The 15,873-nt window shown below is 47.6% G+C and overlaps 2 protein-coding genes across 4 annotated transcripts; both read left to right on the top strand.

Moving 5' to 3' along the window:
- Positions 1-2,568: 2,568 nt before the first annotated feature.
- Positions 2,569-6,286, top strand: LOC126521571 (uncharacterized). The gene is made up of 4 exons (XM_055065960.2): positions 2,569-2,824; positions 3,247-3,397; positions 4,091-4,130; positions 4,781-6,286. Exons 1-4 carry the CDS (start codon positions 2,591-2,593, stop codon positions 5,652-5,654), a joined length of 1,299 nt encoding a protein of 432 aa, XP_054921935.1. The 5' UTR covers positions 2,569-2,590; the 3' UTR covers positions 5,655-6,286.
- An 84-nt stretch (positions 6,287-6,370) lies between these two features.
- On the top strand, positions 6,371-14,447 carry LOC126521713 (uncharacterized). 3 transcript variants are annotated; one of them, XM_055065961.1, is made up of 3 exons: positions 6,371-7,696; positions 10,694-10,872; positions 13,260-14,447. In XM_055065961.1, the coding sequence occupies exons 1-3, from the start codon at positions 7,406-7,408 to the stop codon at positions 14,077-14,079; spliced, it is 1,290 nt and encodes a 429-aa protein (XP_054921936.1). In that variant the 5' UTR covers positions 6,371-7,405; the 3' UTR covers positions 14,080-14,447. The 3 variants fall into 3 exon arrangements, with proteins under 3 accessions (XP_054921936.1, XP_050026408.2, XP_050026406.2); XM_050170451.2 differs by having other exon boundaries at positions 6,371-7,705; positions 13,263-14,447; XM_050170449.2 differs by having other exon boundaries at positions 6,371-7,705.
- The last annotated feature ends 1,426 nt before the right edge of the window (positions 14,448-15,873 follow it).

The following is a 15,873-nucleotide window of genomic DNA, read 5'->3' as shown; positions in this document are numbered from 1 at the left end:
TTTCTATCTCTTAAAGTTATGCCTAGCATTCGTCATTCCATCGCTCTTTGCGAAGTCCTTAACCTGTTTTAAAGTTTCTTTGTCAGTCTCCAAGTCTCTGCCCAATATGTCAGCACCGGTAAAATGCACTGATTGTATACCTCCCTTTTCAATGTTAATGGTAAGCTTCCAGTCAGGAGCTCATGATGTCGGCCGTATGCGATCCAACCCATTTTTATTCTTCTGTGAATTTCCTTCTCATGGTCAGGGTTCCCTGTGATTAGTTGACCTATGTAAACGTACTCCTTCACAGACTGTGGCTCACTGGCAATCCTGAATTCTTGTTCCCTTGCCCGGTTATTCATAATTATCTTTGTCTTCTGCATATTAATCTTCAGCCCAACTCTTACACTCTCTCTGTTAAGGTCCTCAATCATTTGTTGTAACTCGTCTGCAGTGTTGCTGAATAGATCAATGTCGTCAGCAAACCGAAGGTTGCTGAGGTATTCCACGTCGATCCTTACTCCTAAGCCTTCCCAGTTTAATAGCTTAAATACTTCTTCCAAGCACGCAGTGAATAGCACTGGAGAGACTGTCTTTTTGTCTGACCCCTTTCTTTATGGGTATTTTTCTATTTTTCTTGTGTAGAATTAAGGTAGCTGTGGAATCTCTGTAGATATTTTTCAAGGTAAGGGTGCTTACGCGTGGCACTGCGTAAGCGGGCTGTACCCCTTGATTACGCAACGCCACTATGACTGCTGGCATCTCTACTGAATCAAATGCCTTTTCTTAATCTATGAAAGCCATATAGAGAGGCTGGTTGTACTCTGCGGATTTCTCGATTACCTGATTGATGAGATGGATGTGATCCATTGTAGAGTACTCCTTCCTGAAACCTGCCTGTTCCCTTGGTTGACTGAAGTCAAGTGTTGCCCTTATTCTATTCGAGGTTATCATGGTGAATATTTTATATAATACTGGGAGTAAGCTAATGGGCCTATAATTTTTCAATTCTTTAACGTCTCCCTTTTTGTGGATTAGTATAATATTTGCATTCTTCCAGTTTTCTGGGACCCTTGCAGTCGATAGGCACTTCGTATAAAAAGCCGCCAGCTTTCCAAGCATTATGTCTCCTCAATATTTGATTAAATCGACTGTTATTCCATCTTCTCCTGCCGCTCTTCCTCGTTTCATGTCTTGCAAGGCCTTTCTGACCTCGTCGCATGTTATAGAAGATTCTGTATCCTGTTCATTACTGTTTCTAATGGAGGTATCCTGACTCCTCTGTGTATTGTACAGGTCCGTATAGAATTATTCCGCTTCTTTTACTAAAACTTCGAGATTACTGATGATATTACCCTGCTTATCTTTCAGTGCATACATCTTGGTTTGTCCTATGCCAAGTTTCTTTCTCACTGATTTCAGGCTGCGTCCATTTTTTACGGCTTCTTCAGTATTTCTCACGTTATAGTTTCGAATATCACTTATTTTCGCCTTGTTGATAAGTTTTGACAGTTCCGCGAATTCTATTCACGCTTACGCATAAGTGGTGTTGAAAACATGGTGGGGATGACGTATTTGGGACTCCCAAAATATCTTTCCCCGCCTGTAGTGCACAAAAGCATCGCCTGTAAGATTGTTTTTATCACTGTGTGCGAGTCGCTGTTGAGAAGTGCGATGTGGAGATTGCTTATGGTATCAGATTTGAAGCGTTCATGAAGTGACTGCGTGACCGGAAGCTGTAGTGCAACAAATGTAAAACCTGACGTTCGTGACGTGATTCCGGCTCCTGCGACCACTCGAGACGCATGCAGCAAGCCAACGCAAGGCCTTCGAGATATGCATCGCTTATCAACATGAGGTCGTCGCTGGGGCGTGGATTTGGGCACCACCTACATCGTGCGCTTGATTGTACGTCCACGGTATTCTGCGCTATCCGTACAGTACCAACACCGTTATCCTAATTGGTGTCCACCGGTAGAGATACTAGGTGAAAGGTTGTCTATGCTCTTTCACATAACATTTTCTTTTTTGTTGCTGGTGCCGCTGCATCTAGTGGTTCTATTTTAAACTAAACAAAAGCAAACATAAGACTCAAACCATCCAAACATTGCCTCCTTTACTGGATGCCTGCGGAATGACTCGCGCTCCCAGCGGAACAATGCGGACCTCAGTTGGGCGCAAGCGTCGCGAGGTGGCATTCGTGACCGACACTATCATCACGGGCGGCGGGCGGTGGCGAAGGCTGGTGACCCAGCGTACGGTGTTTACGGACTCGGTGCCGCGGTGAAACCATGGTCAGCACAACCCTTTGGGTGTGCATTTTAAAGGTTGGTTGTGTGGCACAAGAATAGCTGTCGCCTGTAATGCCTACAAACATACGCTGCGCTAAGATGAAGGCAAATGGCCTTCGAGATTGACGCGCACGCCTGAGGAAGATTTCGGAAGCCACGCGAGGTAATGCGCAGTGGTTCCGCCAGCAACGTTGGCGCTCGCGACCGACACTAGTGGAGAGGTGAAAAGAGAGAGACTTTGGCAGCTGGTTTTCCGCTCATTCGGCAGGCTTCTAGTAATGGAGTCTCTAAAGGAGGCAATGATCTAAAGAAACAAAATGGCGTCCGCCATGGCGGATGGTGGCGGCCGTTTGCTATGGACAGATCAAGCTACGCTAAAAGTTCTAAATCTCATCAAAGACCTCGACGTTGTGCACGTGTTAAAGTCGAAGCGACAGCGCAACCAGCAAACGTTCATGACAATTGAAGAACTCTTGTCGCCGCTGGGCTACGACTGGTCGTGGCAACAGATTAGGTGCCACTGGAAAAACTTGAAGTCGCGATATAATCATGTAAGTCGCATTCACCTCAATTTTCATGCACAACAAGCTTTTATTAGCGTTTGGTCCTGTTCGAAGTAACCGTGAGACCGTCCTTGACAAGATGACAACTTATTCCATTTGCGTGTTCGTCACAGAAGTGAGTCGAGTCGAGTAGCCCCGCTGGAATTCGCCTGTCAGGTTCATGTAAACCCAAGGAGGTCGGACCGAGCGATGTCGGGGCGGGTCGGGTCAACTCAGCGAGTGCGCTGGCTCGCTTGGCCCGCTTAGCGTTGGGTTCATGTAAACGGGATATTATAGTGCGTGATATTTTCGTTTCGCCTACTGGTGATGTCATGTAAACAGTTATTTGTAGAAAATTTAAACCTTGCTCATTATCGTGCTCTCCGCATTGCGCTGTCCTCATTAACGTGCTCTCCTCGTGTTCTCGTTAGGAGCGACGGAACTTGCGCCCAGGCCAAAAATCTACGTGGAAATACTATTATGTCATGGATTCTCTGCTCAAGCAACAAACGCGAGCCGAAGACTCGGCTAGCGCTCGCGGCGATGACTCGGAGAATTCATCTGGAGCAGAAAATTCGACGGGTAAGTTCTTGCGTGGGGAACCGAGCTTGTGTGCACCTGTGTCGGGTATTTTTCGAGTTTAATGCGATATCATTATAAAGGAGATTCACCGGGATTCGTGACCGTTGTCGACGCAAAATAGAGCGAGTCGATCCCGGATGCAGTGTAATCCAAGCCGCATATGGGTGAGCCGTTGCTGATGCCATTGCACTCTATGCATTCTCCAAACGGTTTTAATGCTGTTTGTAAGGCGAGCCTATCCCTGAGGCTGTGTGATCAGAACCAAAATGTAACGTATGCGCAATGGCACGGGTACAGAATGTAAATATATCACACAGCGCTATCAAATGTGTCGGTTGGCCGATCCGACGCCAGTGCAAAATGCGCATGTGAATGCGGCTTGTAACACGGCCTGGTCTCGTTGCCCGTTTAATCGAATGCTTAGGTGGCCCGATCCTGGTCCCAGTGCATGGTGAACGCCATCGCAAGTATTTTAACGCCTTTTGTAATGTGGCTGATCTTGGCTGCAGTGCAATCAAAGGTGTGGGTAGGCTAATCCTGATAATGTCGTCGCCATACAGCCGCGCAAATGTAGCACGAGTATTTGGGAAATTTTCGCATATACTCTGAGAGTGAGCTGCATTTGTGTGTAGAAATGCTATTTCTGTCTCACTATACTTGCATAATGTTTGTCTTATTCTTGCTTTTTTACAGATGCTGGAAATTATTTACCTAGCAGTCAAGCCATCCAGGGGCAAGTAGCATTCAGATTTTTTTTTTTTTTGACACAAATAACCAATTTTTATTCACGAGAACATGCCATGATTTTAAATCAGCACTGTAAGTGATACTACATTTTACCATTGGTCCTGTCCCCATCTTAATGAGTTCAGCCTAGCTACAAAAGATATAATTGGTTATTTTGTCTATCCTAACATAACGTTAAGGCTGCTGCCCACGTTCGTGTGTGCATCTGCTAGGGTAATGTGCCTTGGGGTGTGATGATTGTGTTTAAATAAATGGTTTACCCGTTAATTCGATAATACTGGCAATTAAAGGGGCACAGAGGAGAAAAAATATTTGTTTTGAGCCTCAGTACATGCTACAGCAAAAGCACAACATCAAACTTATGATGGGATACTGTAAATATGGTTATCTATAACAGCTAACTGCAGTATGCTATTATTTATCAACAGTGGGTGAACAAATGGAGCCTCAGCCTGGAATGAACATTTAGATGAGGGTATGAAGATGAGATAATGTTGACTTCTGGACGGGGCCTCAGTAATTTGCCCCTTAATGAATTGATATCTCCATCCCCCAGTGACACATTCAACTTGTTTGAATGTGTAGTTTTCGCACTTGTGGTTATATATGTCTCTTTCAATGTCGTTATTTCTGCAGGTCTAGTCAGCACGGCAGTGATGAATACATTGTGCCAACGCTGCAGGACCCCAGCACTTTAAGCAGCACAAATGGAGCCCTTGTGCAACACCTTGGAGCTGCAGCACCTGTGGAGCTTGAAACTGTGGGAGCAAACACGGTGCAGGTCAAAAAAGAAGTGGAAACTGATGAGGAAGTGCAGTGCGAGGGGCTGCATGTGGTGACCACAAACGGTTCTTGCGAAGACATAGAGCCGCAGCCTGTGGCTCCCATACTGCAGGTGATGCCCTCAGTTGATCACTCGCTTGATCTTGCACCTGAACGTACTGAGCTGCAGCAGATAGAGCAAATACTTTCAGAGCCAGACATTGCCAATTCAATGAATTCTCAAGAGGAAGCTAGTACGGTATCTCAGAGCAGTAGCATTGAACGAAGTGCAGACGTCCGTACTCGGACTTCGAGAAGGTACTTCTTCACGACAGGTACACCAGGCCTTGTGGAAAAAAAGGCAAGGTTGGAGCTTGATATTTTGGCTGCAACGAAACGGAAGCTCTTGGCCGAGCAGATGAAGGCTGAAGCAGAGCAGCGTAAAGCTGTTGCCGAGACATTGCTTCTCACAGAGGCACTCAAAAAGTATGATGAGGAGAAGAAGAAAGCTATGGCTGAGACAATGTTTCTGGTGCAGGAGAGAATACGATCAGAAGAGGAGACGCGACGAGCAGCAGCTATGGCTGCCTTTCATGTTGAGGAAAGACGCAAAGCAGCAGCCGAGGCGGAAATGCTCATTGAACACAAGAAGTACTTCATGGAGCAAAGGAAAACTGAGGTAATCAAGCGACGTATGCTCCTCCTGGAGTTGCAGAAAATGCGACGTGAGCTGAAGTTAGTGCCTTGAGTGGTTGGCCTGGAAGGTGTGTTTGTGTCAATTCTTGGTGGATATGACTAAATGGGCAACATGTGGCCAGTTATTCACTTGCAGGTTGTTGTGTTATCAATCGTTTTATGACGACGTTCATTGCGTGAACAAAGACAAACTGGTGGTGAAGTGTGTTCGTATGACTCGGCATCATAGGGGAAACAACAGTCGTGTTAAATTATAGACGGCATGTTGTGGCCACCCCCTTTGCAAAGGTGGCTGTGGTTGCAGATAGTCTTGCTGGGCAGTGTAACAGTGCACTAGTTACTGTTGCCTCTGTTTGCCTAGCACTTATAACATTTGGAAAGTCGAAATGTTGCATTTGTTGCCCATGCTTACCATTCATATTATTTTTGTCAAGTCAGCCATGAAATATTGGTTCATTGATTTTCAAAGTCCACATCTTTGTACTCGTGATTTACTGTATTGTTTTTTGTGTGTGTGCACCATGTTTTTTTCTGCACATTTTTTCTCCATCAGACATCTGTAACTACCCAGTCTTCCTCTGCTGTAGAAAAGCGGCTGCTCTTCTTTTTTTGGGTAGCATACACATTCTAATTTCGTTGTTTGCTAATAAATAAGATGACCTGATCATTTTATAATTTTACAAATGTGATTTTAATTTGGGTGCATATTCTGAATTTCCTGCATTAAATTACAGAAATTGCGCAAGGAATAAAAAGACAACATAGTAGTTTCTTTTCACTGGACAGCTGGTAGTCGTTTTAGAAGTAGTGGTAGCATAGGGGCTTGAGCTTATGAGCTCCATATGTAATAAGTAGCAAGTACCTAATAACTAAGTGTGTCAAAACATAGTCAAAACATAGTCGTGTTTACATGTTCATTTTTCATTGTCACTAAAATACATCAGGAATTGAAGCTAAATTTGCGTGTGTACAATTTCGAGACATGGTGCCCAAATTAAGTTAAAATAAGAAAATATTGTTAGTCCAACATAATCTGTCCAATGTACAAGTAGGATTATTTGCCTTGGATTAATCATGTCAGAAATCGCGCAACCTGCCTTGTGGGCAAATACTTCTTTATGCCAGGCATATCTCACTGATATTAAGCAACGCTACATTTCTCTATAGTGCTGATTAGACAAAAGCAGCGCCAAGCATGCGTCGCTACTGTGTATTGTGGTGGTATTGGGGTTATCCAGTTGAATGAAAATCCGTACAGCTAGCACGCTCCAATGCAGCGTCGTCTGCTGCAGGCTTACGAAAGCAACGCTCGCGCCACCTCTCCGAAGCAGCGCAAAGTAATCCGTGTACGGCGTATGCTATTGCCACCAGGTGGCTATACGGTCAATGCCGTCTATTTCGACGGGGAAGTGTGCGACGTATTTTTGCTTGCTTTCAGAATTATTGCCCGTCTGCCTGATCCGTCGCACCCTGCGAATGTCGGCAGTGAAATTCGTCGACGTAGTTTTGGGAGCTGACGGTTCTGACGCGATTGAGGCCTTCGCTGGGCCGATGACCCGTGCCGACATGTGATGTTTGGGCAGTCGAGGCGATATGTGCTAATGCGGATAAGCAAGCACCAAACTCTATGGTGTTCCTGTATATGGCTTCCGTTGCTTGATCGTTCGGTGAGCGCATGCTTTCGGCATTCTACTAGACGTCGTACAGCGCGCTCGTACGACCACTTTCCGAATAGGCGGTGCTGGGTAATTAGCAGCTGCATATTTTCCTCGACAAACGAAGTGGTGGTCGTCGGAGGACGGAATGTCCGACGCTCGCTGGTCCCGAGTGGCGGTTGCCGATGCCGCCGTCGAGTTGGTTATGTCGCGGCGCGGCAAGCCGAAGGCTAAGTACGCCGGCCGCACGTTTACGCTGGACACACGCAATGGTCAGCGCTACCGTTGGCGTTGCGACGTGCGTCAGTGCAGGTCGCGGCTCACGACGGACTTGTACGAGAACCACCACATGGTCTACCGATTCCGGGAGCACGACGAAGACCAGCACCGGCGCGTGGCCAGCGAGAGAAAGAGGCGCGACGCCACGTACAGGCAGCAGGTAAGTCGGGTAAGTGTTCGACGCGCGCACGCGGTCTGGGACAGCCAGCTAGGACGTCGTACCGGAACGTTAGCATTCTTGAAGGCAGCGTGCTGTAGTCACTCTTGAACTATAATTTGGGCGATTCGTTGGCTGAAGTGACTGTTGCTTGAGAAAAAGAAAAAAAAAATCGCTATATTTCACTGGAGTTTTCTAAATATGCGTAACCATTGCGCCACTTGCCGATGCCCACGCAACCGGGTGTCAATATCAATCTTATCTAACTTGATCCGTCCAGTTTAAACACTTATCAACATTTATCGGACTCGATCCGCTCCTTAAGAACCCTTGACAATCCTTGTCAACCTTATCAGAATTGCTCCTACCCTTATAAGCCCTTATCGCTGTTTAGCACCTTATCCATCCGCGTCGCACCATTATACATGAGGAGACTCATATAACCCCTCATCATCCCTTACCAACTCGTTGTCTGATTATCTATCAATGTCGCGCGACGCGAAGCGCATGAGCCCTCTGCGATAAGTGGCATTTCGGTCGATGATAGAGCGCCCCAATTGAAGGCACATCGCGACCACCGAAACGCATCGGGGATGTGGCGTGTTTGGCATTAAATTTTCGCAAAGTCAGAATTTTCCTGATGTCTGCAATGCTCCAAGTCACCTCTACATGTGATCCTAGAGGTGGCCTTTATTTCACCATCACCGAATTCAACAAAGCCTTCATAGAAGCTTCTGCTTTGACATTTGTTTCGTACCGCCGGTGAAACACATTCATATGGTCCAGATGTATTCACCTTCTGCAAGTGTGGGTGTTTAGCCCAGTCACAGTCAAACACACGTTAACAAAGCAGACAAAACGAAAATTTTACAACGAACAATATGAAATCGTTCTACATTATGAACCGTCAGTCCAGCTGGGCTGGCATTGTCATTTAATATTCTCGGAGCACTGTCAAGGGCTCTACCCTCGACAGCCAAATAAATAAAATAAATAAATAAATGTGACATTAACTGTTTAATGCCTAGCAAAGTTGGAAAGCGCCGATTCAGTCACTTGAAAAATACGCCGTGTTGTAAAATATTGTGAAGAAACAATAAAATATGTGGACCCGACACATGACGACAGAATGAAACCCAGAGCAAACTTACAGCCGTCTAAATTCCAGTCGTTTGGCTAAAGCACTTCGTACAGATTATGTTTACTTGCAGAACAGAAGCCAACAAACAATTATATACCAAGGAGAACATAGGTGAAATCACTTGTACTTACTAATAGAATTTAAGAAATGATAAATTAATGTAAATGAAAGTGGATGAAAAAAACTTGCCGCAGGTGGGAAACAATCCCACGTCTTCGCATTACGCGTGCGATGCTCTACCAATTGAGGTACTGCGGCGCCGTCTTCGCATCCACTTTCTTGGGTTTTTATGTTTTATTACTACGCTCTTAAGCAAAATTGCACCCCTTTAGTCGTATCTTGCCACACAACAATAATCGTCGTCTGTCTCGCCCGAATTTCTTTAACACACGAACGGCATTTAACGAACGGCATGCGCGTTATGAGCATGACAGAGCATTCTCGACAGGAAAGTATCGAGCGCAACGTTTTCAAGAAAGGAAGCGCAAGCAAGACAGATGATTATCGTGTGGCAAGATACGACTCAAAGGGTGTACGTTTGTTTAAGAGGTGTCGTTGTTTGTTGGCTTCTTATGATATGGTTATTAAAAATGGGGCTCCTCGGTTAACCCCCTTCTCGTTTATATATATATATATATATATATATATACGTCAGGGCAGAAAGAAAATGTTTATGTTAGATGACCCGAACCATAATTGCACATCATATGACGGAATGAAGCTTATGCGGCGTACGGGTTTGTCAGAATTATATGACCGAACTTTCGTAGATTACGCCGCAGCGTGCAAAGAACATCCACACAGTGTGTGCGTGACTTGATCGACTGACTGGGCTTGCTTCGTTAGCTCATAGCATTGTCCACATGCACCGCACACTAAGCTTGATCTCCGTAGCGTTCCATATAGTCAGTATATTGTTGTCTTTTTCGAGATCTGCAAGGTTACAGTTCACTGTAGCAAGGTCTCACCCAGAACGACCTCATCTGAGCCCGCGTGCACTTTACTACGAGTCGTTGGCTAGCCTCGACGGGCCCACCGTTCAGCGAAAGAGTTAGTGGTGATCCACGATATTCGCACGGCATTTTAATTGCACGACTAAATTATACAAAGAAGAAAGTTACGATTCATTTCGTGTATTTTTTCTTGTTATTTTGACGTTAGAATTTCACTCTTCTTACTCTTCTTATAGTAGTAGGGTTGTTCGATGAAAGTGCTGTTTAGTGCCGTCATGCTGATGGCCTTTAGGGGTACGTAAAAAAAAAAAAAAAGGAGTATTACACTGTAGATGATATTCGCCGCTGCTCTGCTCAAATCGGACGAGGCAAGAACGTGAGATTCAAGATTCGCTGCGATAAAAGGGCGCCACGTGGAGATGAATATGCAAAAGCTAGAGGCAAGCAGTAGAAAGTGGAGAAGGGTGACAACAATAGATTTATCACGGCATGGTAGAATAACACCTGCTACCATCCTGATAGAAATGCCTTTTAAATACCGATGGACCCAGTACCTAGCCAATACCAGTACCATGTTTAAATATCTATCTATGGCGTGGTTGACTGCCATATCATGTGTTGGGAACATTCTGTAGCTAGAGCTTGGCCATCTGATAACGTAAACACAGAAATAAATAAAAACAGTAGGTAAAGGGGAAAGCAAGCAGCTCACGAGGAGCGTTACCGATTTTGTGGCCTCACTGCCCCGTATTTTCCCCGTCTTTGCTTTCTACTTCTGCGCCGCACTGCTTGCGCATGCATGTCAAGCGGGATAGAGGCATCGCCTCCGACAACACGAACGCGTCCGGCTCCGATCTCGGAGGCCACGGTGTACCAGTTAGAAGAGCGTCATGTCGCACCGTGCAGCCCGCGAAGAAGATCGGCGACTTCCGGTACGTGCTGGAGAACCGCATCGGAGGCCTGCGCTTCTGGCGCTGCGAGCACGTGAGCTGTCCCGGACGATGCCGCACCCACGACGGCCACCTGGTCGCTGGGCCGTCGCAGCACACGCATCGGCCGCACACCGCGGCGGACGAACCGGACACGTGCGTGCTCCATATTGACTTGATTAGCTGCACACACTAGGAAGGAAGAGGCTGGGAGATGCAGCGATGTTAGCCACTGTAAACACAGGCTGGTTACGCCAAGCTTGGGAAGAGGACAATGGTAATAACAGGTGATAGGAGAGAAGAGAAGAGAGAGAGAGATAACAAAAAGAAAGCGGGCGCTCACACAACGCGACGCAACGCGGTTACAACTCTTCGTTTGGTCACACAGCTCGCACGGCCAGCGGGTCGGAGCAGTGTCCTGTAACGATGGCAGTCGTGGAAGAAATTCCTCCTCGCCACCGCAGTTGTAGCAAACAGGGCTGTTGGCCATTCCAACGCGGAATGGTTGGTTATACAGTGTGGCCTACTCTTGAAGAAACACCAACGATTATTAAGCCGTATTAGCAAATCTTGGTTCTTCAATATTCAGAACGACCATTCTTACCGGGTGAGGAGGCTTTGTAAACTAGAAAAGAGGCGAATTCAAAGACGGCTGCCAGTATAAACAGATTTAAGGTTGCCGTGTATAGCGTAATGTGTTTCTATTCCACTAGCTGGCGCTGTTGCGCCACCAAGGTACAACACAGATTGAGCGGACACGACAGAGTCCCGGTACGTATAATCATCAGTGAAGAAATTGCCACGTGTTGAAATAAACTGCCAAATAATTTTTCGCTTTAGAACGTACGTTGGTGTCTTTCCTATTCTGTAGACTCCCGTTAAGGATAATAACACTATAGGGACTACACTCTAAGAAAAGTTTACACCCTTTGGAGTGCCCCTTCTGCCACACAACAATAATCGTCATCTGCATTGATGCGTTTCCTTTCTTTAACGCTGCGAGCCCGGTACTTTCCAGTAACGAACGGCATGCGCGTTATCAGCATGATAGCATTCCCGACAGGAAAGTAGCGGGCGCGGCGTTTTCAAGAAAGGAAACGCATCAAGGCAGATGACGATTATTGTTGTGTGGCAGAAGGGGCACTCCAAATCATCTGCCGCCGCGTAAACTTTTCTTAGAGTGTATGCAAATCTGTTCGTCTTATAAGTGAACCATAAAAGTCGAACCATGCTATTCCTGGTGCAGCAAAAAAAAAAAAAAAATGATGCAGGACAATGAGTGAAACAGCAGTAAAACCGAAGTAAAGATGTAAAAGGAGGTACTTATGGTATTTGCATTTACAGCGTATTTCATAATTGTAGGGAAGTGAGCCTTACAGCACCTGGGCCCGCATTGCCGTCGCTACTCAATCGGCGCCGACGCCACGCCAACAACGGAAGCTGCACGGCTTTAAGCATGTAGATCATTTTCCCTTTTGACTTCTGCACTACATGTTCTTTTTTCCTATGATTTACCACAAAGCCTGACAATGAGGGCCCCTTCCAACGGTAGCAGAGCCACCCTCCGAGCAGCGAGGAGGGTGGAGGGAGGGCGGAGGGTTATAGGTAGATGCCGGTTCATCGGCAGCAGACCAATGAATGACGACACTTTATTTGATTTAATGTGCTAAAACACGTTGATTTATTGTAAAATATCAATTTGGAAGTTATACCGCAGTTCATGTACATGACTGGGCGGGGCATAACCATAGCGGGCCTAACTATGTGGCACGTACTGTATAAAGGTCATGTCGCATCATTGTAGTTCGGAAGACAGACACGATCAGCAGCACTTGTGGCGACATCTTTTGTAAAACACTCTTCAACGCGCGAAATGGCTGGCTGTGTTCCGCTCATTTGTTGGCCTGAACGTGTCTGCAGCTACGTAGTCGTCACAAAGGCACTTATTATTGCACATTCCTTTAACGGGTGTTTACACAAGTTCCTATGAGTGAGAAGAATAATGTGAAGCCAATGGCTCCATTTTTAGTATTTATTTTTTTCTTATGCTCGCCCATTGCATAGCGGATATCTCCGCTGGGGTATTCTTGATGCCTCGAGATAGCTTACGAGGATTTAATTGGCCACCAGGTAATCTGCTACGTAATGCCTACCGCTGGGTGCTCCACATCAACCGCCACGGCCCTGAGTGCCGCTGGCTAACAATCCTCTAGAACTATAGTATTGCATATACATTGTGGTGTAAAAAATTAGCAGATCAACTATGTACAGACTGTATTTTCTAAAACCGCATATAACTATAATGGTTCAACTCGTCGTCATGGCCAGCCGAATTAACCACAGACAGCTGCCGCAGTATGTAAATTGGTAGAGTTGAAATTGGTAGTTGGTATTTCGCGGGTCACATGTTTAGTCTCCGTCTTTTACGTTCCTGCTTGTCCGGTACAAGTCTACGCTATTTTAAAAGTGCCTACACATGTTTGAAGACACAGAGCAAACTTTAAGCTTGCCTATTTACATAAAGCTTTCCCTGTGTTTATCAGCAGGGCGCACGACGGCGAAGACTCTTCCTCCTGCAAGGAGTTCCAACTAGACGCCTGCGAACAGGCTCCACCAGGCGTCAGCGAGGCGACCACTACGGACACGGATCCCAAACACCGCGAGGTTTCATTGCAGCAGCACCAGCAGGGGAGCTGTAGTGAAATTTCGAATGGGAGCGCGGACAGTCCCGTGGTCATCAAGTCGGAACCACGTTCGCCGCTCGCCCCCGAAGCTGCGACAACTTCCGACGTCGGCTTCAGTGCCGTCGATAAAACGGCGCCGACGCACGCACCTGACGTCATCACCGACGCCACGACGGCGGCAGGTGACGACGGCCCGCTATTTCGAGTAAGCAGCCCTTTCAGTTGTCCCGATCAGCGAAGGTCATTGCAGACGGCGTACGATGAGACATCTGCTGCTGCTGCCGCCGCCGCCGCCCCTGAAGCTTTCAATTACGTTGACTCGTCGGACTACGAAGGCAATGACGACGAAGAACAATTGCCCCTGAGATCGATCGGCGCTGCTGTCGTCTCTGAGGTCACGGGCGAGCGCTCGCACTTGACTGCCGCCGCCGGTTACGGACTCGCAGCGAGCGGACCCAGTTCGGGTCTAGCGGAGGTGCTCCAGATGACCGCGCAAAGTACGGACAGTCGCGAGCGGGACCTGCGGGCGGACATTCTGCTGCAGATGCGCCGCCTGCTTGAGGCCGAGACGGACCTGGTGAACGAGAGGCGGCGCAACGAAGTTTTGCGCGGGAAGCTGCTGCGTCGCCAACTGCTGGGTATCGTGACGGAGAGCGAACCAGCGCCTCCGTACATTTGAGGTCCACCGCGGTGTGGTTCCACGTTTTGGTGACTGTGTGACCTGCTCTGCGGACTGAAGATCTCGGGAAAGTGCTCGAGTGACACACCGCCGTTGGGGAACGGCCGCAGGGGCTGAGTGACTAGAGATTCCGCTACTTAGCCAAACGGTGTGCGAATATCCTGCGCGCATGTTCTGGCATCTGTGTTTCGTACGCACGGAAACGCAGTGCACTACGTGCCCCCAAAACAACTCGGTCACTGTGTGTGTGCGCGTCCGTGAATGACGACGTTAAAGTTAACACATGTGAAAGATTATGTAAATAATTGGAAGGTTCAATTTTGAATAAAACACCCGTGTACTTAGGTTTAGGTGCACGTTGAAAAACCCCAGGTGGTCCAAATTTCCGGAATTCCACACTACGGCGGGCCTCATAACCAGATCGTGGTTTTGGCACGCAAAATCCCATAATCCCATAAGGCGCACGTGACGGCGGGGCACGGACACGCTGAGAGACACGTTGAGACGAGTGTAGTGACGCATCCGCCGGGCCGGCGCCGGTCAGACCTCCTCGCTTCACACTTGGGGAGCTCCTCTCCCCGGCTGCCGCGCTTTGACAAGCGTGGGCACCAACATGCACACACACACACACACGAATACACGTGGCATTGAAACATGCCTGGACGCGCTTGGCGGGGAGGCGTTGCGGCAGCGCTGAACGGGCCAAAATGTCCGCTGCTTTGAATGAAGCCCCGGCGTCCGTTGCATCCGCGCCGGCTATACCGCGCGTCGTAGGTGAAACGTAACAGACCGCCTCGCCGGGGGAAGGAGATCCCGATGGTCAGGGGACTGCATCCGCTGTCCGGAGGGATGTCGCTCGATGATGCTCGTAACCGAAGTCGGTCGTCCCTCGGCGTTTCTTGAGTGCAGCGCACCGAGAAGGCCTCGTTCTCACGTTCAGGTTCAAACAGGACACTGCAAAGTGACTTCGGGAGAGTTGCCATTTTTCTCTCGTTCCCAGCAAGCGTTAGAACTACGCCGAAACTCAACCGCTCAGTCAGCAAGCATGGCACAACCCTCACTAAGCCATGCCAGGCTCTTTCCCCTTTTATACTACTGCCTAGTTCCTTACAGTAGTCTAGCAGCACCCAGAACACGTCCACAAATTGGAAAATTGCACTAGAAAGCACGTCATCACTTTGAAACACTAAACAAAAGCAATATGTTAAAAATCCTGCCTCAGGAAGAAAACATCAGTAACAAACAACTTTGAGGCTTATTCCTACGTTAGGGGCCTCGACTTAAGCCATCGGCGTTACCGTTGAGACTCCCCTTTTTGTAACGCACCTCAAAGGAATATTGTTGCAAAGCAAGGCTCCAGCGCAGGAGGCGGCCATTTGTGGAAGAGATGGTCTGCAGCCATTGAAGAGGGCAGTGATCCGTATCGAAGCATGCGAAGCGGAGATCGCAGCGAGCGACCGTACACTAGCTCAGCTTGCGAAAACTCCGTAGACGCATGCGGCGCGGTCTTTAATGCCAACGTCACCCCAGGCAGACACAGCTCCCAGTCAGTTTGTTGTTCAAACCACAATGCTCTCAACACGCGCTTCATGACGGAGTGGAGCTTCTCAACGGAATTCGACTGTGGGTGGTACACTGAGCTGTGTAACAGCTTTACCCCACACCTTTCGAGAAAAGTTGTCGTCAAAGCGCTAGTAAACACTGTGCCCTGATCTGATTGGATTTCCGCAGGAAAACCAACTCGCGCAAATATGGACAGTAGTGCATTGACTATCTCAACTGAGCTGAGTTCTT

This window comes from Dermacentor andersoni, chromosome 6, assembly GCF_023375885.2.
Source record: "Dermacentor andersoni chromosome 6, qqDerAnde1_hic_scaffold, whole genome shotgun sequence".
NCBI classification, from domain to species: Eukaryota; Metazoa; Arthropoda; class Arachnida; order Ixodida; family Ixodidae; genus Dermacentor; species Dermacentor andersoni.
The sequence above is the reverse complement of the archived record's forward strand: the minus strand, read 5'-3'. Positions and strand labels throughout refer to the sequence as shown.